Source organism: Neovison vison, chromosome 7 (assembly GCF_020171115.1).
Source record: "Neovison vison isolate M4711 chromosome 7, ASM_NN_V1, whole genome shotgun sequence".
NCBI lineage: Eukaryota > Metazoa > Chordata > Mammalia > Carnivora > Mustelidae > Neogale > Neogale vison.
In genome coordinates this window covers 6274414-6298874 of record NC_058097.1, presented here as the reverse complement: position 1 = coordinate 6298874, position 24461 = coordinate 6274414, and the positions used below count along the sequence as shown (strand labels likewise).

The window sequence follows — 24461 nt, the reverse complement described above, 5'->3', positions numbered from 1 at the left end:
ATGAGGGAACTGAGGCCCTCATTATGAGCAGCTTGGCAGGAGGCTTTCCAAAGGCAGATCCAGAGGGAAGGCTTGCATGACCTTGGCTGAACACCTGCCTCTCTACAGAGTAACTCTGTGGGCTCCTAATCCTGTGGGATTTGGGGTGGGGGGGAGTGGGGAGGAGAGAAGATGCAGGGAACAATTGATGGCAGTAGTAGCAATAGCTAAATCTGGGGATCCCTGACTTTGCATCACTGTTTGAAGGGCCCCAAGATATACTATCCAGTTTAATCCTTCCAAGAACCTTGGAGGTCTGTCTTCCCCTTTCCAAGGAAATAAGGTTCCGGGGCGGGAGAGGGTCTAGAACGTCTTCCCTTGGGCTCCCCTCTGCAGAGTGGGGGGTTCCAGAGCCAGCGCTCAGGCCGCCACGGCAGCACACTGGTCAGAGGGGTTGACGGGATTTCATCTTGTTCAAAACGTGCCCTCCACCTGGCTCCCGATGTGCCCTGGACGGTAGGTGCTGGGGCAGAAACAGGAGACCAGCTGGGCGATGAGAGCAATCCAGATGTGAGATCCAGGGAGGAGCCCGGGAGCAGCCTGGGAGCGGGGAAGATGGGTTGCATTTGCTGACGGTTTGGATGTGGGTGTGAGTATGGCCAGACAGGGTTGGCTGCAGGATTTGGGGTCTGGCGTCTCTCTGTGTGCCTGAGTGTTGCTCCACAATGTTCATTGTACGCTGAGCAGAATGCGGGGTGCCCCTCGCCATCCCAACAGCCCGTTATAGAAGGGATGCAGCTGAGACTTATGGAGGTCACACAGCTGACCCAGGGCCACACACCAGGCCTCGAACTTGGGGCTGCCAGGCCCTGACATTTTCTCTCCTTTTGGCTCTGTTTCCATGCAGAGGTCTTCACAGACACATTCTGATGTGACTTAGTATTATTTTTTTTCTGTTCCCAACTTCACTTAGGAAGTAAGGGGATGCCGAGGAGAGAGTCTAGAACGAACAGAAAAGGATGCTGGGGCGGGGCGGTGGAGGCGGTGGCTGGGGCCCGACTGGGTTGCTTTGTCTATTCAAATCTTCGACAGTGTGGAAGCGTGTAGGACGGTAGGGGTCACTGCCAGGCTGGGGTGATTTGGTTATTCAAAGTCAGGATAACAGTTCGGTCACTGAGGCCAGGGAGGTCCTCCCCCACCTCCACTTCTATTTAAACCTCTGTGTCCTAGACGGGCAGTCTGAACGGTCCACGATTCCCTGCCACCAGAACCTCCTTCTAAAACTCATGTTGACGGGCATGAGACAGGATTTCGGCTGTTAACTTGTCGTCCCGACCCAGTTAACAAAAACCAACTTACTCCGTTATTCTGCCCTTGCAGCATCGTCTTCCCTCACTCCTCCCACCCCCTCCTCCGCCGACAATGACTGCCCCGGCCAACGTGGACACCCTCCCCGAGCACGAGAAGAGTCAGATCAAGAGGGCGCTGGAGCTGGGCACAGTGATGACGGTGTTCAGCTTCCGCAAGTCCACCCCGGAGCGGAGGACCGTCCAAGTCATCATGGAGACCCGCCAGGTGGCCTGGAGCAAGACCGCCGACAAGATCGAGGGTTTCTGTGAGTCACCCTGGAGCCCCAGCCCGTGCACCTGTCCCCTCCCCGTCTGCGCCTGCTGGCTCCATACCTTCTCTCCTCCTTCTGGAAATGCACATGTGACCGTTCTGTCCGGGTCTCCTCCGCTGGGGTTTAGAGCAGGTGGGGGAAGTTCAGCCAGAAACGCCCTGGTGAAGCAGCAGAGGCTTGCGTGGGCCAGCTTGGAAGTGACATTGCGGTGGCTCACCTGGGCTGGCAGCGATGTGCGCCCTGCCGGACGGCACTGCGGACCCTTTAGTTTCTGCTGCTGGTCAAGCGCTCTGCCCTCCTCCCGGCCCAGGGACAGAGCTGCAGAGACTGCGGCCTTGCGAGCCACATGCCTGTTTGGTTTTACCAAGAACCACAGAACCAGGGGCCTTCGCTCTGGGTGGGCAGAGCGTGTCACTGAGGCTTCTGTAGCTTTTAAATGGAGTTCTGGTCCTGGGGGCGGGGTCTTCTGTCCCCACCGGCCTTAGATTGGGCAATTCGCTCAGTTCCTAAAGTTTCTAAGCCTTTTTTTTTTTTTTAAACAAACGGAGTAAGGAGGCTTAAGCAATTTTCAGTTGCAGACTTGCTTTAATTTGCCTTTTCTTTTAAATGGACTCCTTCTTTTAAAACGTCAGTGCAATTGAAAAATTAAAATACACACTGGGGAGAAGAAATCAAACATTTCATTAATACAAGATCTCTCCTCCCCAGCCCCACCCTGTGCCCCAGGGCGAGCTCATTACCAAGCTCTTCTGTCTTCCAGAGTATTCTGTGCTTGGGTTGCCTTTTTTTTTTTTTTTTTTTTGCAGGATGGGTCCCTACTACTTAAACTTCTGTGCCTTGGTTTCTTTTTCTAATGATTATTTGGAGGTGTGCTGATCCACACATGAGTCTACCTGATTCTTTTGCGGCCACATGGCGTCTGACTGCTCCTAAGGGTCTGCACCCCCAGAGATGGACATGGGATTTATTTCTGGTCTTTTGCTATTAGCTGCTGCTGCCATGCTTGCATTCTCCCCCCGCCCCTTTTTTTTGATAATAGTGCTATTGAGATAGAATTCACATTCCACACAATTCAGCCACTGAAAATGATCAATTCAGTGGGTTTTAGTATATTCACAGGTCTGTGCAATCAACCACCTCCATCAATTTTAGGACCTTTTCATCACCTCAGAAAGAAACCCTGCCCCTGACGGCTCTCACCTGCCTCCCCTGCCCTAAGCAACCCCGAGTCCACGTTCTGTCTCGGTAGAATGCCCTGGTCTGGACGTTCCCTACAAATGGAGTTCTGTAATACGAGGCCTTTAGTGTCTGGCGTCCTCCCTTGGCGTGACGTTCCCAGGGTCCATCCGTGCCGGGGTGCGTGTCGGAACATCATTCCTCTGTGCGGTTGAGCCGTTCCCCATCGTGTGGATTTCCCGCCCACCGATGGACTTTGGGTTGCTGCTACTTTGTGGCAACTGTGAATCCTGTGGCTGAGAGCCTTCGTGTGGAAGTCTTCCTGTGGGTCTATGTTTTCATTTCTCTTGGGCATATGCCTAGGAGTGTAACTGCTGGGTCATATGGTAACTATGTTTAATTATTTTAGGAACTGCCAGACTGTTTCCAAGGGGGTTACAGCATTTGGCATTCCCACCAGCCATGTGGGGGGGTCATTCTCGCATGCTTTTCTTCCTCTGACCTGGGCACCCCTGAAGGACAGCTTCCTAGAAGTGTTATTTCTGAGTCAAAGAGCAGTTTGGCAGCAGCGCCCGTGAGGTCCCTGTTCCCAAGCTTGAAGCCCTGCTGCAGTGGATTCTGAACTTGGGCATTCAGAGATGGACTCTGCTAGCCTGGCATTTTTCTCCATTCGATTTCTTGTCATGAGTCTGATGAAACAGCTTTCCCAAAGTCTTCTCCTGGCTTTGGAGCCAAGCAGGACTCAGGTGGCACAGAGCCCAAAACCCCACTTTGAAAATGCCCTTGTGAGTGAGCATCCAACTTTCCTCCAGAGTTTGCTTGCATTTGGCTGCACTTGACCTCCCAAGTGGCCCGGAACCCTGTTGGAGCTGGGGTGGGGGTGGGGGCCTGCAGGGAAAAGGCAGGGGTACCATGCTGAGAGGGGGCAGTGGGTCCCAAGCTTGACTGACAATCAGAAATGCCCGGGGGGGCTTTTAAAAGCACAAGCTACCAGAACCTTCTCCTGAAGCTCATTGTAAGGGGCGTGACGTGGGATTTTGGCTCCTGAAATCCATGTCCTGTAGCTCTCCGCCTTCAGTTAAATAAATGCAGTTAGTTCTGTCTTCTCCCTGGAGAGTTTGAGGATGGCTGTCATTCACCAGGTGGTTTGGGATTCAGTGTTTTAATCCGCTCCCCAGTGGTCCTGGTAATTAGCTGGGCTTGGTGTATGCTGCTGCAGAGACTTCCACGCATCCTGCTCTCCTTCCTTCCGCAGCTGAGCGCGGGCTCTGCCGGGCACTGTCCTAGGTACTGAAGATGGGGACGCAATTAGCTTCCGATCCTCACGGAGCCGGCTTTGTTGCACAAAGTGCAAGCAGCTCGGGGTTTGATGGGGAGCACTGTTTGAGGAGCATGGCTGTGTGGCCGTGGGCGAGCTCCGTCTGCTTTCTGAGGTTTAATTCTCTCGTCTCTAGAAAGGGAATGCTGCTGGTGTCCACCCAGCAGGGTTATGGCTGGGAATGAATAGATGAGTTAATGATATGTCAGATGGCTTCACGATGGTGCGTGGCCCGGGCTCGGCACTCACGCAGCGGGAACCTCTGCGGTATGTTCGCCATTCTTGTTGCTAACGACTGGTGTCCAGCTTGTCTGCGGGTGGCAAAGTCTTGCTCACGTGTTTGGACTTTTTCTGGAGGGCAGCGGGGGTCCACTGAAGGGGTTGCAGGCGATGCGATCCCATTGGCATTTTGAAATGTGCTCCGGCAGTCCTGTGTGAGATGGCTGTGTTCTTGGTAAAGAAACTGAGAAAGCCAGTTCTGGGGAAAAGAGCTTAGTAACCGTGTTCCCTGCCCACTCAGAGAGCAAGCCTCCAGGTCCTTGATGAGGCCTCTCAGGGCCGAGTTTCCAGCCCGCTGTTGTAAGGGTGACCTCCCGACGGGGACCCAGGCCACAGTGTCCCGTCAGGACTGCTAGTTAGCAGGACCATGCAGGTTACTGGGGTGCCTGCTGGCTAGCATGAGGGAGCATGGGCAGGTGGCTTTGGAGACCTTGGCAGATGGTGTGTGACTTGTGGACAGGTATCCCACAACTCCCCCCTGCCCTGCCACCCATGCAGGCCAGGGTCTTAGTAGACCCACATGGGTCCTGCTATCTAAAGCAGGGAGTGGTTCTCTCCAGGGCGATCTTCCCTTCCCTGACCTGCAACGCCCCGCCACAACCGGGAGCCTGTAGCAATGCCTGGAGATAATTTTAGTTGTCATCATTGGGGATGGGGCGTCTGCTCCTGGCATCGCATAGATCCAGGCCACGGATGTTTCCAAACCTCCTACAATGCACGGGACAGCCCGTACTGTGCATAATCCAGTACTGACTCTCCGTGGGGCCGAGGTGGAGAAACGCTGATTTCAGGTGATGTGTTGCTTTGCTTGGAGCCATGAAGTGTCAGTAGGTATAACGGTCTCTCCGGCCCCTGTCATGGAGAGGCACTTACACGTGTTCAGCCCCTATTGGCTGTCCTGTCTGGAGCTGGACCGTGGGGTGAGAGGAAGAAGTGTGGGGCCCCTGCCCCAGTGGGGAACGGACTCCGCAGCCAGCCATGGGGGGGATCATGTGGCGAGGACCACAGTGAGGGTCGGGCCTGTAGCGTGTGAGCAAGGGCGGCTCTTAACCCACCTGGGTGTGAGGGACATGGTAGGCAATAGGGGGAGGCCTCCTTGCAGGGGAGCTTCTCATTGGGGGAGGCGAGGGAGGGGCTGCCAGGTGCCTGCAGGTTGGCTGTCCTGACATGGGGTCCACGGGCGCCCCCGACCATGACCGAGGAGGTTTGTGGGTCAGAGATTAGGGCAGGGCCCCCCTGGGCGAGTTTACTCTTCGTGGCCTAGACTGAGGTCATTTGGTGGGATGCAACTGGTGTGTCCCTTGGTCTGGAAGTTTCCAGAATCTTCACTCCCATATCTGGCGCCCTGGTGGCAATGGCTGACTGAGTGTCTCCTGCCTCTAGCTAGTCCCAGAGTAGTTGGACTTAAGATGGTGCTTGGCATTCCCCCGGAGGGTGTGTTCCAAGAGTCCTAGGTGGAAGCTGCAGGGCTTCTTAGGGCTTAGCCGCAGGTCCCAGCACGTCCTTTGTACCAGCTCAGGTCATCAAGGCCAAGTTGGGTTTAAGAAATGGGGAATCTCCTCTTGGAGGAGGAGAGGCTTGTGTGTCCAGGGTGGGAAGGAGCTGGTAGTCCCTGGCCACCGTGAGGGCGCCTAGACTCCGGATCCAGACTTGTAGCTCAAGAGTATGTGCTCTGGGGTGCCCTGTGCCTCAGTTTCCCTCTCTGCCAAAGTGAGATGATAGCTCCTATCGAGTATGAATTAGATGAATTTTAGGATAGGCAAGAGTTCAGCGGGTTTTATGTACTTTTTGTTTTTTTTTTTTAAATATGTGGGAGGTACTGCGTAATTGGAATGTAACACAATAAAAGAAAAAAAAGACATTGGTGGGGCGTCCCAAGGCCTGGCTTGTAATGAAGACTGTGGATCTTGAGCCACTGACCTTGGCTGTCTGTCTTCCTCTTGCTTTCCAAAGGGAATGGTAAGATGGTGACTGGGATTCCTTCCAGCCCTGGCCCCCTGGAGAGCTCCTGAATATAGGGAGAGAGCTCGTGGGACCGCTGGGGACTGCCGCATGGGTGGTTTTTCATTCCTTCCGGGGGCACCAGCTGAGTCTCCTGTAGAGAAGAGCCCACTTGGGTTAAACCTTCAGGGTCCTCCTGCATCTTCTGCATTGGGGAGGCCTGGAATGTGTCTCGGGAACCGACGAGACTCCCCGTTTGTGGAGTCGGTATAGGGCTGGTGCGGCCATGAGCTCCTCTGAGGGAGCGGACCGCGGCCGGCTCCACTGAATGGGCTTGTTTCCTGAGGCTTTCACTTCTGCTTGTGCACGTTTTCTCCATCCGCTTATTTTTGGCAAGTTGTGGCTGCCCATGAATTGAGAGGTTCTCGGAAATAGGAGCTGTCCCGGTGCCCTGGTGTGGGGTTCTTGGCTTGCCCTCCCGAGGATGATGCTGGCGTGGCTGATGTCGAGAGCCGCCTCTGACGAGTGCTGTCTGTGTACCGGTCCCGTGTGCAAGCGCGTCACGTACACTGGCCTGTCAGCTCCTCACAGCGACCCCAGGACGCAGGCATCCTCCCCGAGCTATTTACGAGGACACGGAGTCCTGGGGATCTAGGAGCTGTGCCCAAGGCCACACAGCCGCAAAAGGGCAGAACTACACTTTGTGCTCATCCTGTCTGCCTTCAGAGTCCCGAATCTTCTTCCTGCTGTGTTTCTTTGTCCTCCTGGGGGCTCTCGGCTGGTGCAGTTCCGCGCGTGATAGAGGAGGACTCTGCTGGGGACCCAGGAACAGGGCTCTGCTCAGACTTTATTGTAGACAACGGTGGCAGTGGGGAGCATCCCTTCCGTCTGTGTGCAGAGGACACGCTCTGCGGGGTGCTGGACATGCCAGGAGGAAGGGGGCTCTCCACGCGCCCTGGGCAGCGGGGGGACAGGCGCGCCAGGAAACCGCATGGCGTGGACAAGCGCTGACAGCCAGGGCCGGTGAAAGGGTGGAGGTTGCTGATTTTCGGCTGGTTCTGAGATCCCGCCTGGGCTTCAAAGTTGTTATTTTTTTAAAAAGGTTTTCAAAACATGGGAGAAGTGGCTGTTTTTCCGTGGGCGTGCTCCATCTAGAAGAAACCCACATTCTTTCAGTCAAACATCCCATCAGAGAGAAGACTCAGCCAACGTCTTCCCTGTCTGTAAACTGATTTATTGGTTGGTTTAGATGTGCAGTACCAGTACACGATAGCACAGGCTCTAGATCCCAGTGCCTGGGGACTGATCCCAACCCTGCCCCTTAGCTGGGGTGTGATCTGGGGCCACTTGTCATCGCTTTGTGTCCCCATTTCCGTGCCTTTAAAAAGACTAATGGGAGAGCCAACTGCACGAGACCTTGGGGAGCGTTAAATGAGTACATGGGAAATGCTTTTCACCATTGCTGAGCACAGTGGAGACAGATGCTCATGTCTTAGCTGCTCTTGTCATCCTTGTCACGGTCACTGTCACTGTCCTAACCAAACGTAAAGGCAAATGGTACTATAGAAAGGATGACATGAAAATGAGAACTCCCATCTACATAGTGATTTTCCTTCCTGACCCTCTCTGGGGTATATATTCTCCATGATAGAGATTGCTGGTGTAAAAAATAGAATTGACCTTTTTATTTTCTTTCTTTCTTTTTTTTTTTTTTTAAGATTTTATTTATTTATTTGCCAGAGAGAGAGAGAGAGAGAAAGCACAGGCAGGCAGAGTGGCAGGCAGAGGCAGAGGGAGTAGCAGGCTCCCCGCCGAGCAAGGAGCCCGATGTGGGACTCGATCCCAGGACGCTGGGATCATGACCTGAGCCGAAGGCAGCCGCGCTTAACCAACTGAGCCACCCAGGCGTCCCTCTTTTTTCTTTCTTAAAGCATGCACGGGGTGGGGAGGGGAGGAGCGGAGGGAGAGGGATAAACAGACTCCATGTTGAGTGCGGAGCCTGATGTAGGGCTCGATCTCACAACACTGACATCATGATCTGAGCTGAAATCAAGAGTTGGACGCTTAACCACGATCCATCCAAGAGTTGACGGAACCACCCAGGAACCCCAAATTTTGTATTCTTGGTATTGACTCAGACCTGCTTGTATACTGGGTAGGTAAGGACTTGGTTTCTGTGGTTGTCCAAGGGCTTTCGGTCGGATAATGATCACTTGATGTTCTTAGAGTTTGTCCCTTTGTTGATTTTGGAAATACTCAGGACTGAGTGAGTGTTGGGAGTCACACTTGCTGTTGGGGGTGAAGTGGTGAACAGGGCCATGGAGATCTGTAAAGCAGCCTCTAGTGCCTGTAGTTTTATGGGGAAGAAAAAGCCAAACTAGTCATTTGATCATTTTGGATCGTGATGGCTGCTGGGAAGAAAGAAACCGGGCGCTGTGACGGAGTGACCAGTGAAGAACACTGTGTTAGTAGGGCTAGTCTTCGAGAAACCTCTCAGTGGAGGTGACATTTGAGCTGAGACTTAGTGGGTGAGAAGGAGAGAGCCACGGGAAGCTCCGTGGGGACAGCATTCCAGGCAGAGGGCACGGCAGCCAAGCTTCTACGTGAGTCAGGGACAAAGTTCAGTGATCAAAGATTTCTTCGTACAGTATGAGTTAATCACCCAAGTCATGAAACAGTGGGTGGGATTGAGGGGTGGGGCTTGCTGCCTGGTACCGTCACTGTCCCCTAAGACCCCTGAGACCACCTCAGGAGCCTCTGTGTCTGGCCAACATGCAGGGGAAGAGGGAGAGTGGAAGATGCCTTCAAGGGTTTTATGGACCAGGCCTGCAGACTGGACAGTGCCCAACTTCCACTGACAAGGACTTGGCATGTGACCAGCTGCAAGGAATACTGGGAAATGTGGCCAACCTCGGTGCCATTAAGAATGGGAAGTGGGTTTGGTGGGTTTGGTGGGCATCTTCCAGACTCTTCCATGGCCCCTACTTGTGGAGGGAGCAGAGGTGGCTGTAGGAAACCCACGGATGGCTGGAAGACCGAATGTGACAGGGTCTTCGTTGGCAGGGGTTAGTTCTTGTAAGAATCCAAGAAAATGAACAGCCTCGCCTTGTAAGTGGCCCTAGCGGGAAGGGGAGGTGGCAGAATTGAGGACTTACCATCCTGTCTGTGACAAGAACGGTGGCTTCTCTCCATGGACTGGGCTCCCTTCCTTGTCCTAGCAGCCTGGGTCCTCCCCAGCAAAGCCTTTCTCTAGCCTGACTCTCCTGCACCCGGCCCCCTCCAGGAAGCCTGAGGTGTCTCTGCTCCCCAGGGATGGGCTCCTGAGGGAGGCCTGTGATTGGCTGGGCCTTTTGGAACCAGGGCACAGGGATTGGCTGGTTTGAGACCGGTGTCCTCTCTTGGGGGTGTGCAGGGAAGGTGACCTCTCCTGTTGGAGAGCTTGGTCTGGCTGCTTCAGGGTGTATGGGCAGGGGTGGGTCCCTGCCATGGGTTGAATTGTGACCTCCCCCCAGATTCATATATCGAAGCCCTGACCCCTTGTACCTCAGCATATGACCTCATTTAGAAATAAGATATTCGCTGATGTGTTTGTTAAGGTCATGCTGGCATCGGCTGGGCCCCTAGTCCAGTATGACCGTGTCCTTAAAAGGGGGAGAGACACACAGGAACAGAAGGCCCCGTGACAAGGACACGGGTAGGAGGGGGCATCTACAAGCTGAGGCATACCACTGGCTGTCGGCAGTGCCAGAAGGTCAGGGAGAAGCACGGGATGGATGGTCCCCCTCAGCCCTCAGCAGGATCCACCCCTGCCAGCCACCTGACCTTGGGCTTCCAGCCTCGAGGGCTGTGAGACAATAAACTTCTGTTGTTGAAGCTACGCAGTCTGTGGTATTTTGTCAGGGCGGTCCTCGCAGACTAAGACACTCCCCTTTAAAAGGGGCCCACGGGGCAGGGTGGGGAGCATGACCAGATGTGTCCATCGGGCTGCAGATAGGACGGGCGAGTTGGAGTTGGTCATAAAGCAATTTAGGAGCCCTGGCCTTATTTCACGTGTCCTCTTACTTCCCAGCTCCGCGGGTCTTGACCTGGGCCGCGAGGACTGGCTAACCGTGTGGACTGTGGGGCCAGCCTGCGTAGGTTGGAGTCCCGAATCTCTGGCTCTTTAGCTGTGTGACCTCGGGCACGAGACTTCCCTCTCCGTGCCTCCGTTTGCTCGTCTGTGAAATGGAAAGGCCATTTCACAGCCAGAGCTGTCAGGAAGCTCCCGTGCGCTCCTCTGGATCCCTCGTGGCTTACACATCTTTCCCGCCTCTGGGAAGTCCACCCCCTGGATTCTCTCCTCCAAGCAGTCAAGCCTCCACGTTGAAGGACCCCGTGCACGTTGAGGGAGTCGTTGTCTGTCCACTCCGGTGCTCGCACATCTCTTCCGGATGTCTAGGGAGGGAGCTGTTAAAAGCCACCCCTCCGCGAATGCTTTCAGAAGATTGCCCCCCTCCCCAGGGGACCTTAGAGATGAGCTTGCACCTTCGCAGGTCAGGGTAGCAAAGGGACCTGGCTTGTGTTGTCTTGGAAGAGACAGATGTACCGCTTGGAGTGGGAGCCAGAAATCCTGGTGTCGGCGGTTCCTGCCCTCTGGGAGGGCATGACTTGGAACCAGGCCCTCAGTGGTCTGTCTTCTCCCCAGACTGCGAGCTCTGGGCGGCAGGCACCTGTCTGTCCTGCTGACCAGCGAGCAGTCCCCAGCGCCCCGCCCGTGCCTGGCCCACAGCGGATGCCGCCCGGGTGTGTGTCCAGTGGACGGGAAAGGAGCTAGATGCCCCTCTCAGCCCCTGCCTACCTTTTTCTCCCCGGAGACGAGAGGATCTGGGGTTAAGCTGGGGTGTCCCTCTGGCAACTTCCCTTTTATAGCCTCACACGCAGGGGTTCCGGTCTCGGCCCTGTGCTCACTGGCCCCATGACCCTCAGCGGTCCGTGCCTCTCTGTGCCTCAGTTTTCTCATGCGAGATGGGATGATGGCAGCGCTCCCCAGCGGGATCCTTGGGAAGATGAAATTTGTGAATGCACGTAACCTGACGGCTGGGAACCTGATGGCTTGTGATTGCCTGCGTGGGTGTGTTCTGGAAATGTTGGCAGGGCTGTGTGTGCGTGTGTGTGCACGTGTGTGGCCCATACGTAGCCGTCACCACCTCCTCTGTCTTGTGCACACAGGGGGTCTTTTAGGGTTCAGGGCCCCTGGATTCCAGCCTTGGGTGGGCCAGCAGCTCCCCGCCTGGCCTTTCTCCTTGGAGGCTGGGGAGGGCCGCCCTTGGGGAGCAGGAGTATCAACAGGCCAGTGGTGATGTTTTGGAAATAGAATTGGAGACGTTGCCCGTTTAGAGCAGGGGCGCCTCTGTCGCTCTCCCAGCACAGCTGGAGGAAGCTTTCACCCGCCCCGGGCTGCGCTGGTGGCCCGAGGCTGGGCGTGGGCTGAGGGGCGAGTCGTGTCTAATGTGCGAGGGATTCTGTTCTGAGGAGAGGAAGGGGACCGTGGAGACGGGCCAAGTTCGTGTCCGCACAGCATGACCCAGACGGAGCGAGGAGACCCTGCGGGGCCCACGGTCGGGGGTGGGGTGGGATGCCCCTCTCCGGACTGGGGTCTGCGGGATGTCATTGGCAGGGGTCCCCTCCCCGTCATGCCCGCCCGATCCCGGCCGCTCCCGGCCTGCTGCCGGCCTCTGCCAGTGGGCCTGGGGCCTGGCTGGAGGAGGAAGAAGGGGCCTTCCGGGAGAGCTGAGAAGGGCCCAAGCTGGGGTACTGAGTGGGAACGTTGCACCAGTTTCCTGCTGGAGACGATTCTGAGCTGAGCTCCTCTGACCACCTTGCACTCGGCCTGACCAAAATAACTCCCATTTTGTTCTCCTCGGAGAACGAACACGTCTTCACGAGGGAAAAACCTCTTTAACTACAGCTGGGGGAGGGTCACAGCCCCTTGCCCCTGACCTAGAGGCATGTGTGTGAACATTTGGTCTACAGCCTTCTGGGTTTTTGTTTGTTTGTTTGTTTGTTTTTTTAAAAGATTTTATTTATTTATTTGACAGAGAGAGATCACAAGTAGGCAGAGAGGCAGGCAGAGAGAGGGGGTGGGGAAGCAGGCTCCCTGCTGAGCAGAGAGCCCGATGCGGGACTCAATCCCAGGACCCTGAGATCATGACCCGAGCCGAAGGCAGCGGCTTAACCCACTGAGCCACCCAGGCGCCCCTGTTTGTTTGTTTGTTTTCAAGATCTAGGTACATTTTTATAAAAGACCATCCTTTTACAATATTCTGGTGTCACGCCTTTTCTGTTTTGTGCTGTATTGTGTCCACTTCTTACTGTAAGCTGTTGTCTTAAGGCCTGACAGCCTGGGTTCGAATCTCGGCACTGCCACTTAAAATGTCGGCGACCTGGACAAGTTGGTTAGCTTCTCGTGGTACCGGTCTAAAAAGTGGGGTCATAGTCGTGCCTCCCTTAAGGGATTCTCACGGAGATGAAGTGAGCCGATGGCGTTGTACATTTCGAGATAACGCCTCACGAGTATCCCAGAGCCCCCAGAAAGAGTCCACGGCTGTTGCTGTCACTAGGGTGACGCTGATGACGGAGACAGCGATTTCTGTGCACTCTGGGGTAAGCAGAACAAGGCCCCCCTGCCCCGCCCCAGGACGTCCCCCTCTTAATCTCCTGGATCTGTGACTCTGTTACCCTGTAGGGCAAAGGGCTCTCTACAGATGTGATGAAGTTAAGAATCTTGAGCTGCAAAGATGATTCTGGGTTAGCTAGGTGAGCCCAGGGTCATCACAAAGGTTCCCTAAGTGAAAGACAGAGGGAGGAGGCTCAGGTCGGAAGAGAGGAGGTGAGGATAGAGCGGAAGTCAGAGAGGTCCGCTTAGTCGCTTTGAAGGTGGAAGGGGTCCAGGAACCAGCCACGGGCCGCCCCCAGAAGCCGGAAGAGGCACGAGAACGGATTCCCGCACAGATCCCTCCTGACACCTTGATTCTGGCCCCGGGAGACCCATCCCTGGCTTCCGGCCTGCGCAAGTGCAGGATAGTGAATGTGTGTTGTCCCGGGTCACTGAGTCTGCGGTGACTTGGTACAGCAGCCGTAGGGCAGGAAGGCACCCTTCTCCCCAACTTACACTAATCATACTGGCTTTGGGCCTTTGTTTTGAAGGATAAGATATTCTGTGTGGAACTAAACATACTGCTTCCTCCCTGGGGAAACCAGGTTGTAGCTTTGGTAATTATTCCCATGCATATTTTTTACATTTCAAAAAAAAAAAAAAACCCTTCATCTTTAATTAGCCTATGATCTGTTCCTTGTGAGGTGCCACACTGACACCAGTGGCTTTATTTTAAGTGCCCTTAGATTTCACTCAGGGAGTGTCCCCCGATAGGACGCCTGTCCTTTCGGTGATGTTTATTTTGGTTTCCTGCAGAGGAAATCTTTCCAAGTACCCGCCTTCTGTTTTGTTTTAAATGGCTACAGCCTTTCCACCTTATCTTTTTATTTTTATTTGTTTAGTCAATTTTCTATTTTTGGATATCACGAAGCTTACTCTTTGGCTATGTCAGACCCTGATTCTGGGAATGTTCTTAGTGCTAACCCTCAGGCGCACCCCGGGTCATCTCCAGAGGCTGAATGTCAAGAAGAGTTGGTGGAAGGGAAGGCTGCGTCCTGGGCTCGGGGCACAGTGTGCTGTGGTCCCCAGGGAGGCCGCACTGACTGGCGGGCACGCCCGCCACCCTTGCTAGCGTCTGGGTGTCTGTGAGCTTTCACAGATGGGACATTCATAGGCAGGGACAGGTCTCGCGAGCATCGTCCTTCCTTCTCCCCGTAGGGCATTTGATCTGTCCGGGGCTGTGGAAGCAGCAGCCCGAAGCCCCCGGTGGCTGAAGGTTGTGCATCTCACCACGGCCTCCACGCGACCCCTTGGGATGGTGGAAGGGAAACCTGGGAGCCCATCCTGTGTGCCAAGGCTGCCGACAGGCCCTCGTTGAACCCACACGGCAACCCCGTGAAGTCGGTAGTTTCCTCATCTTTTCTTTTCTTTTTTTTTTTTTTAAAGATTTTATTTATTTATATGACGGAGACAGCGAGAGAGGGAACAAGCAGGGGGAGTGGGAGAGGGAGAAGCAGGCCCCCCGCAGAGCAGGGAGCCTGATGCGGGGCTCCATCCCAGGACCCTGGGATCGTGACCCAAGCAGAAGGCAGAGGCTTAACGACTGAGCCAACCAGGCGCCCCTTTTCCTCATCTTCTTGATGGGAAATTGAATGTGGAGGGAAAGCGAGTCATTTCTGAGACTGACAGCCAGAGTGTGGTTTAGTTACTCTGATCGCTCCGCTCAGGTGTGTGTCAGGCCATCTTCTGGGGCGAGGTCGATGTCCTGCTCCTTTCTTGAGAAGAAGGCTTAGAAGGACCTTCCATTTTGGAATTGGTTCCAAACACATGTAACTGTAGAGAGTTGCCAGCCAGAGCTGGGTCTGCCAGGAAGAGGCTGAGTTCTGATTCCCTGAGGCAGGTGGCGTCTGGTCCGTCTCTGCTTCTAACATCAGGGGCTCCCCGTGGGTGCTCCGTAGACGTGGGCCATTGAGCTACTACTCTCTCTCTCTCTTTTTTTTTTTTTTTAAAGGAAGAGTCTACTTGCATTGATATAGATTTGCCTTCTCTGGACATTTCCTAGAAATGGAACCATAACAGGTCGTGTTTTCATCTGTCACAGATAACGCAGCTGTGAACCTCTGTGGATGGATTCTTGTGGAAACAGGTTTCCATTCTTGGAGTATAGACCAAAAGTGGACTCGATGGGTCGCTGGTAGCTCTGTGTTGGCTTATTTGAGGATCAGCTGTGTCATCCTCCACGGTGGCCGCCCCGTTTTGCATCCCCAGAGCAGCGCAGGAGCGTTTTTCGAGTCTTTGCCAACACTTGGTATTGTCTGTGCTTTTGATGAAACCATCCTCGGGGGGTGAAGTCCCAGCTCTTTGTGTTTCCGAGTTGCATTTCCCCGAAAGCTCCTTGTTCTCTGTTAAACGGAGCACCACATAGGCCCTTTGGTTGATGCACTATTTTCCCATCACACACTCTCTGTGGTGGTGACTTTCCTGGGGCCAGCGATGCCACCGGTGTGCTCGCCTCGGGGGCGAGCTTAATGAGGAGAACATGGGTATGGACACTGATCAGCAGGGAGGTGACTCCTGGCCCGAGTCTAGAACTCCACATTTTAATCCTCACTTCTGTGTTTGTGGGGGACGAAAGGACCATTTTATGTAGATGGTAGCCCACCTGAGTTTCCTTAGCAAATGTCCAACGTCTCCCAGATGCCGCGGGTGAGGTGTGGCGTAGATTGTCCTTTATTTCAAGGTTTCATGCCTCGGCTTGGCGTGTCCACCTCTCTCCTTTCTGACTGCCTCCGTGAGCCCCTCCACCTGCTGCTTGGTCACCAGCCATCCCCTAAGGGGAAATGGAATGTGGAGGCACAGATCCTCTAGTAATGACTGTGTATCTTGAGCACAAGCCTTGAGCCCCCTCTGCGCCGTGCCTGTGCCCTGCCTGCGCGGGGTATCCTGTGACCGTGTGTACGGATATTCACGTGTAGTTTGTGGTCATCACGAGAAGCCTGTGAGCCAGGCCCTTGAACTGGTGAGTTCCGTGAGCTTGGGTGACTGGCATGGTGACGAGCACAAGGCGATCCGGCTTTTTGGAAGAACGACAATGACATCAGGCCAGTTTTCCCCACCGCCAGGTGCTGTGAAAAGTTCAGGTTGAGCAGTTGAAAAGACAAGCCACAGACTGGGAGAAAATGTTGGCAAAACATGGCTGATCAAGGACTTGTTTCCAAAATATATAAAGAACTGCCCCCCCCCTCCCCCCTCCCCCCCGCCAGCTCTCTATTCTGTAGCCAAACTGGGCTACTTCTAGACCAGTGGTGTCCGGAAGAACCACCAATGCCAGCCATCTGTGTAGGTTTAAATTCTTAGCCACCACGTTGAAACAGGTACAAGGGAAAAGTTAAAATTAATTTTATTTTATGGGATTCTGTATATCCAAAGTACTCTTATTTCAACACGAACGCAATGTAATTATTGAGACCTTACGTTCTTGTTTTTGGTCTAAATCTTCAAAATGGAGGGTGTAGGGCCACCTGGGTGGCTCAGTGGGTTAAGCCTCTGCCTTCTGCTCAGGTCATGATCTCAGGGTCCTGGGATCGAGCCCCACATCAGGCTCTCTGCTCAGTGGGGAGCCTGCTTCCTCCTCTCTCTGCCTGCCTCTCTGCCTACTTGTGATCTCTGTCTGTCAAATAAATAAATAAAATCTTAAAAAAAAAATCGAGGGAGTGTTTGATATCTACAGAGGATCTCCGTTTGGACCATTTCGGTTTTGTGTGCTTGATAGCTGTATCTGGTTGTAGCTGCTCTGTCGGACAGCGTAGTTCTAGAACGTCCCTCCTCCTTCCTTCTTGCACTGCCCACTTCCTTTACTATCCCCACGCTCTTCCTTCTTTCCCAAGTGACCAAAGTGTGCTCCCTGTGACCGCTTCTGCGATGGTCACGATGGCAAGTCTGCATCTTGATTCATGAGGTCCGGTCGCTTCGTTTTCCCTCAGAGGTGGGATCGTGTGTGTCAGCTGGCTTTGCCCTCTGCCTGGGCATCTGTCCTAGACTGAGCCGTGACCCCTGATGGCTGGGCCAGAGCATCCAGTTCCAGCTCCGCTTCTGCAGATGACTGGGTGGCCCAGGTAGATCCTTCGGGGGTGGCCTGCATCCTGCTGGCCTTGGTCAACTTGCTGACTGGGGAGTGTGTGCGTGTCCTTGTCCTGTGTGCGTACGTATGCATGTGTCTTTCTCCTCTGGCGGCTGATTTCCCAGTGTTCTGTGTCACCTGTCCTGACCGTGGAGACTGCGTGTCTGATGGCCCTGTTCCCAGAGGCCCCTAGGTGTGGGGGCAGGAACAGAAACTGCCCCTGCCTCTCATTTCCTTGTTGTTTTCAGTCACAGACCTCGTCTGTGGATCAGGTCACGTGGCCCGGGGTGCTGCTTTCTCTCAGCATCCACACTTGGTTCTCGTTATTTGGGACCCCGGTCCCACGTTTGCCCACTCGCCACAACCCATCTGCACCCCTGCACCAGAGCTCACAGACATGGGCACAGCGGGGACAGGGAACGTGCTGCGTCGCCGGCAGGCATGTTCCCAGCCGGCTTCTTGTTTCAGCTCTCCTGCCGGGAGCAGGTGTCCTTTTCTCAGATGGTTGTTCCCATGGTTTTCTGTTTTGTGCCTTTGGGGTGGTTTTGTTGTTTAAAGAGGCCCCCAAGTGCAGTCTCGTGTTCCCGAGCACCCGAAGGCCGGGGTGTGGCTAGTGGAGAGAATGACCGGTGTATGACAAGCTTTATTCAGGTAGGAGTTCTGGGGCTGTCGGTTGTGAGTTCTGTGTTAACCAACAATGTACATCGAAAGAGGAATCTTTAAGAAGAAGAAACCCAGAGGCTCCTGGCTGGCTCAGTTGGTGGAGCGTGTGACTCTTGATTGAAGGGTTGTGGGTTTGAGCCCCCATGTTGGGTGTAGATATTACTGAAAAATAAAATCCAAAAAAAAAAAGAAAAGAAGAAACACACAAAAGCGAGGTTACATATTGATCAGTTGATGGAAATGTCACGACCAGAGGCTCACAGGAACCTAACCCTGTATTTCCTTGGGAGCACTGGTTCAGTACTTGGCAATTCAGGGTTCACGGTGACTTTACAGAATGTAAGGACCGTGAAGGATAGAACATTGGCTGTATGTGTCCGTCCCGGGGGAAGACTCTGGCTCTCCTTTCGTCCGGGGGCCCATCGCTTAGTCTACCGATGTGACTTCTAGAAGAACGAGGTGGGTTTTAGCCAGAAGATGGATGGGAGAGCATGCCTCTTGCTTCTTCTCTAGACTGGAGAGAGAGAGTCTCCTGGCACCAAAGCCACCTACCAGAGGTCTCGTGGTACAACCTACAGCTGCAGGTCCTGCTTCTAGAACTTTCAGGCTCTTCTTCCCACAGTCCCTGGAAGTACCAGAGCTCATGTTTTAGATCGAAGAAATTCTGTTTGTTTTAGCATCAGCCTCTAATACTGCAAAATAATCAGAGCCTCTGGGGAATTGGTGTGCTAGCAGTGTGCCGTCCGGAGAAGACGCCAGGCTGTAGCTCTGAGACCCGTCCCAGGTAGGGGCCACTAACTGGTCATCTCTTTGCGCTCATTTGCCATGGCTTCATAGCCCCCCCCCATTATTCATTCATGTAGTCAACTGTTTATTGATAAACCTGGGGGCAGTTGTTGAGTTGAGGAAAAGAGCCATGATCTTTAATTCTATGGGTGTTGTTAGGGAATGGGCAAACGTTGGTTCACCAAGGACAGGAATGTCCTTACCGTGAAGAGGGGTATGAGTTCTCCCACTCTCTAGGAGGAGGTTTTGTACCTGATGGGAGCCCGACTGATCCAACAGTGGCCTTGCCAGTCCCAGTGGCATGCTTTGTAGCCCAGAACCCCATCTGACCTCTAGCCCGGAGGGCTGAGGGTCTGCACTTTCTGGTTGATGTGCTGGGAGAGGTCCCGTGACATCACGTGTAAGAGCAGCGTTGGACACAGACAAGCCCGGGTTGACTCCTAGCTGCGCCGTCCTGTAGTGGACCTCCCACTGGAGTGTCTGTAGACGGACGCGGTGATGGTACGTGGCCTGTGGGTGCGGCCCAGGGGCTGGCGAACCAGGCCTCGTTCAGCTCAGGGTTAGTCGAGGGCTCTTGCAGGCCGTATCCTCCCGAGGGGCGGCGTTGCTTACCAGGTCCCAGACGTGCAAGGGGGAAGGTCTTTCCTGATGTCCATCTCCCGAGAAGGAGGTGCAGCTCCCCACCCCAGGCCTGGAAGCCAGTTTGGCGTTGGTGGTTCAGTGACCTGTTGCCGTATGACAAACTGTCCCAGCATGGGGCTTCAGACAATAATTCCGCGGGTCAGGAGCTGGGGCAGGGCGCACCTGGCTGACGGTTCCCTCCTGCTGGGCACTGGCTGGAGTCCTTCAGCAGCCGGCTTCCACTGATGGGGGGCGAGCTCTCCTCCCTCGTCTGCCTCTCGTGGCTCTTTCCTGCAGTCTCTCTCTCCCTCCCTCCACGTGGTCAGCTTGGCCTGTCGCTCTGGCGTGTTGTCACGTCTGCATTCTTTCGGTCAAAGCACATCATAAGGCCAGCCCCATCTTGAGGGGAGCCGGTGCTGCCTCCTGATGGAAACAGTGGTGAAGAATTGGTGGCCGGCTTTGGTCCACCGGCCGTGGAGACCCTGGTAGCCAGGGGCGTCTCTTGGCCTTGAGCTTGGATGTATCCAGAGGTCTAGAAGGCAGCTCTGGGAAAGGGGCCCCCTCCACAAGGTCACAGGGAAGGAGGGTTGGGATGGGGAGCCCAGGCCAGGGTCAGCGTGCTTGTGCCAGACTTCGGGGCTGACGCACACAGGTCTTAAGACAGAGTAGGAGGAATGGGGCCATGTCCAGGATGGAATGTCTCTCTGCTGTTTGTTTTCCATCCCACTGTTTGTTCTCCTCCGTGGGTAATAAGGACTTTTGAGGGGACCAGCTTGTGTTAACTGAGATAAGGGGTGGGCATACAGTCTTTGGTGAGAGCATTCGGGAGTGAGAGTCTTGCTTCAGGGTCCACAAGGTGGGGTGTGGGAGGGATGTCCCCAAAAGGCACCCAGTGGGACATGAAGCACAGGAGATTGGGGAGCAAAGATTGAGACTTGGCCCCTGGCCCCACTGCCCCTTGCTCTGTGACTGTGGGCAGTTGAGGGAGCCCCTCTGAACCTCAGTCTCTGTGTCTGTACAAAGGGGTGTCATGGAGGGATCACAGTGGCCCTCACCCCATAGGGTTGGGGTAAGCTAACACAGGTCAGATTTGTATCACAGGGTTTGGGTCAGAGTCCGTGCTCGGTGCATGTCACCTGCTGAGGCTGACGCTCACGGGGAGTCACCCTTATCCCCATGCAGGTCATGCTCGCGTAGCCTTACCTTTATCGAGGTCATTGTCACGTGGGCTTACGTTTATGATCAGGTTGTTTCGGTGATTCCTTGAGCCTGCCCTGTCTCCTTCCAGGACTAAAGCTTCCGGTTGCTGAGGCTGATTGGGAAGTGTTTCTTTTTTCCCTGGTATGGAAGGAATATGAGGTCATTGTCCGCAGTCTGGGAATGCAGAAGGCTTAAAAGCCACCCCCTGGGGACAACATGGCCTGTGATCACCATTCATGCTGATGGGGTTTGGGTGAAGGGGAGCCGTTCCCGTCCTTTCCGGACAGGGAAGGGAGGGGTCCTTCAGCTGGAGGGTCTCTGCTCTCCCTGGGGGGCCCAGACTAGAGTGGTCTCCTGGCCTCCTGATGCTCACCACGGGCTCTTGGCCAGCGCAGGACCATGAGGTGCTCATGCTTGGTTGAGCCCTCTGAATGCCGGGGACAGAAGATACGGCCCTGGGGTCATCTGTCCCCCAGGAGGGAGCTTTGGGGAGCTCTGAGACGGCCCTCTCCTCACATGTGTCTTCAGAAGAACCATGGCTGGGTGCTGTTTCCCTCTTCCGCCCACCGCTGCCTGGCTGCTGTTGACTTCACCTGTTCCGAGGTTCTTGCTCTTTCAAATGTGTGTGGGGCACAAAGGCCGCCTGGAAGACAGAGCCTCCAGCCTTGCTGTGGGGGATCCCCTGCTTGGGTGCCCGGTGCCCCAGCCTCTGTGGGCACCTCTGATGCTCAGGGGCGTCTTGGTGGGAAACCTACTGTAGCTCTTCAGGGGACTGTTGCCCTTAGAGTTCCTCTTCAGATGCTGAACCATGAGGCATACCCCCCGCTTAGGGCTGTGAAGCCTGAGAAAGGGGACCTTGTTCTTGTTGGGAATGATCACTTCCTCCTGAGAAGATGGGGTCTGAGAGTGGAGAGACCTGGGGGCACCACACTTGGCCACCCGGGGCCACATCACGGTTAGGCCCTTTTGAGACGGGTATTGGGCCTTCTCGGAGCCGGGTGGCTTTGCTCCTGTGCCCATTTCGCAACTACGCACGTAGGGCCTAGACGTGACAGACACTCGATGTGTTGGTGCTGGGTAAATGGAGGCAAGGGACACACACACGTCTTTTCCATGAGCCTCAGAGGCCGGTGGGAACAGAGGGATAATAGAAGAGAAAGGAAGATGAAGGACTCTCCTGCCCGACGAAGACCGCTCAAGGGGGCAGAGGTGAGCCCTCACGGGGCACGCTCTGCCAAGTCCTGTCTGAGCGGAGATGTTCAGGCCTTAGTGAAGCAAAGGTGTTAGACATGTCATTGCTGTACCCTTGTCGTGGCCGGAGGGCCGTCTCGTTTTTCTCCTCCGTGTGTGTGTGTGTGTGTGTGTGTATGCACGCACATGTGTGCTCCTGCCACTCCTGCCACGGGCTGTGTGTGTGTGTCCTTCCACTGCTCATTTCAGTGTTGCCCGGAGGTTTTTAAGAGGGAAGGGCGCCCTTTGCCCATCTCGGAGGTCCCGGGGCTGGCTCGCACAATGCCGGGCCGCCGACCCTGCCCGTGTGGGTGCCTCCCTGGCACCCTGTTCTTGTGATTTTTGCTAGATGTGTAGTTAATTCACACGCAGCACCTTGTTCAATTCCTGGCCTACAGAAGAAGCCGAATTCACGGAAGCTCTAACAGTCAGCGGGGGTTACGATCTTGGGCCTGGGCCAGACAGTCTGCGTTCCAGTGCTTGCTGGTGAGGGACCTTGGGTTAGTCGCTTTGCTTCACTTAGTTGCCCCTTTTACTTAACATAGGGGAATATTTCCTCCATTTCATTGGGTTCTCTGCATTAAGTGAGTTACTACTTGAGTGGCCGGAAGGAGGTCTGGCGTGCGCCACCTGCTGAGGGGACTATGGTCCTCGTTGATGGTGACGATCATGCTGTGGGCTGTGTATAACCGTGTAACCGCCCCCAAACGTAGCGCCTTAGAACTGCACGGATCTATTGGGCGCCATCCTGGGCAGTGTTGCCTGGCCGTGCTGGCCTCCCCTGTGCCATGGCTGTCCACGGGGCCGGGAGCTCTGAGACGCCTGGCTCACGTGGCTGGCGGGCGGCCGTGGCTGTGGAAGAGGCCTGGGGCCTCCACGGTGCCTGCGACCTCCTCCAGGAAGCTGGCCTGGCTTCCACACGTGCGGTTCTCCGCAACACCTTCAAAGGTATAGAAGGCAGGAGCCTCAGAACTTGTACCCCGTGTCACCTCTGTGTCATCCGACTGGTCAGAGCGGGTCCCAGGGCCATCCCAGATTCGAGGAGAGGGAGACAGACCCCTCTTTTCGGCAGGAGGAGCTGTGAGGTGTGACGGCTGGACTTCGCAGCATAATACAGTGTCGTCTTCATCTTAACCTTGAGGGCCACTGTCCACTCCCTCAAGCAAGCCCCCCGAGTGGCTCTGGACAACCTTCCTCAGTGGGTTCAGGGTGACAGCAGCGTCCATGAATGTTGGTGAGAGGCCGGCTGTCAGGATGCCTGCTCTCGGCGAAGACTTCAGAGGTCGATGGAGAAGATCAGAGGACGCGGGGGTTCCGTGACTTAACACGTTTATTGGCTACTCAGGACAAGTCAGGCTCAGGGCAGGTGTGCAAGATCCAGACACACTCCTGGCCCTCATGGGGCATGTGGCCTGTGGTGCTTATTCCTTGGGAGAGAAAAGAAGGATCAGGCTTTGGGCTTGAGAGCAAGAACTCGAAGGAGAAGTCCGATTCTGGGAGGGAGGGGGCAAGACCGAGGGACCTGACGGTCAGCTCCGTGTTCCTTCTTACCACGGGACCTGGGCTCAGTCACTTCCTCCCTGTGGCCCGAGTCCTGATCTGTGAAGTGCGGACCAGAGCACTTACTTCACGGGCCCGCAGCACGGCTTCGGGGAGCTGGCGTGGAAACTCAGAATTGTTCCGGTCACTTCCGTCCTCTGGGTCTTCCTGGGTTTCCTCGGTGGCAAGGGCCTTTCTGTTTGGATCGTCTGTGTCTTCAGGCAGCTCCCCCTGCCTCCCCACTGGGGGTGCAGCCCTATGAGTCTCTGACCCCGTCGTGCCCCGTGCGGTGACTGTTCGTGCCCCGTTCGGTGTCCAGGTACTGAGGACATGTCTGTGTGGGCAGATGTCTGTCTTCCGCTGCTTGGGGCCGTGGACACCCTGTGGCCGCAGCGAAAGTCTGGAGGCCTCAGCTTCAGGAACCATCCGTCTGGAGAGGCCTGTGTTTCGGGACACTCCCAGGGCCTGGACGGCAGCCCAGCCAGAGCCATTCAGCTGGGCGCAGCCCTCGTCAGATGGGGCGGGCCTGGTGAGCCCTCGCAGGCAGAGGGGGCTGGTTGGAATAGCTTGCACGAGGGGCCCCTTGCCCTTCCGGGGAAACCGAGGACCGCCTAGCCCATCACCCTCGCACGTAAGGGAGGAGGTTGGGCGGGAGCGTTTCGATGGAGCACAAACTGGGCTTTGCTTCTCCTTCCATAAATTAGTGGGAGCTCGTAGGATTTGGTGTAATTTTGGCGGGGGACTCTTAAAATAAAAAATATAAGCAAATACCCACTTTGAGTGAGAACTCTGGGCGTACCCAGTGCCATTATTTCATTTCATCACCCACCCCCGACGTTAGAATGGTTTATGACTTACCTTCCGATTTCCAGACGAGGAAGCTCAGGCTCAGAAAGGCCCAGTGACTTGCCCAAGGCCACACAGCCAGCAAGGGGCCGAGCTGGAGTCCGTAACCTGGTCTGCCTGCCTCTGGCGTTTGCCGGGCACACAGCGCAAAGCTGTGCTGGGCCTGAGGCTGCCTCGAGGGGGTGTGTGGGGCAGGTGGAAGCTGGTCTGTGTCCCTTCCAGAGCCAGATGGCTGGGCAGGGTTGGCAGTGGGACTCATGAATCCCTTTACACAGCTGGGCTCCTAGAAGCTAAGGATTGGGCCCGTGCACCCAGGAGACCTGAGCCCAGCCAGGTACATCTCCTGACTCCTTGTCCAGTGCTCACCCTTTCTTGAACTGAGGCAGTCACCCAGGACGTCTCAGGAAGTCTGGACTGTGTTCCATGGGAGCTTTAACTTACGTGGCCTTTGGTTTTATTTTGCCATACAGGAGGAATACGTGTCCATTGTAGACATTCTGGAAGATAG

At 55.1% G+C, this 24461-nt stretch overlaps 1 protein-coding gene across 3 annotated transcripts in view; it reads left to right on the top strand.

Moving 5' to 3' along the window:
* PLCG2 (phospholipase C gamma 2) overlaps positions 1–24461 on the top strand; it is a 141926-nt gene that overhangs the window by 3675 nt on the left and 113790 nt on the right. For 2 of the 3 annotated variants that reach the window (XM_044255664.1, XM_044255666.1), the window contains exon 2: positions 1360–1594. In XM_044255664.1, coding sequence (XP_044111599.1) covers positions 1402–1594 — 193 coding nt within the window. In that variant the 5' untranslated portion in view covers positions 1360–1401. Of the gene's footprint in view, positions 1–1359; positions 1595–16266; positions 16323–24461 lie in introns of those variants that run through there. The other variant, XM_044255665.1, reaches the window with a different exon arrangement.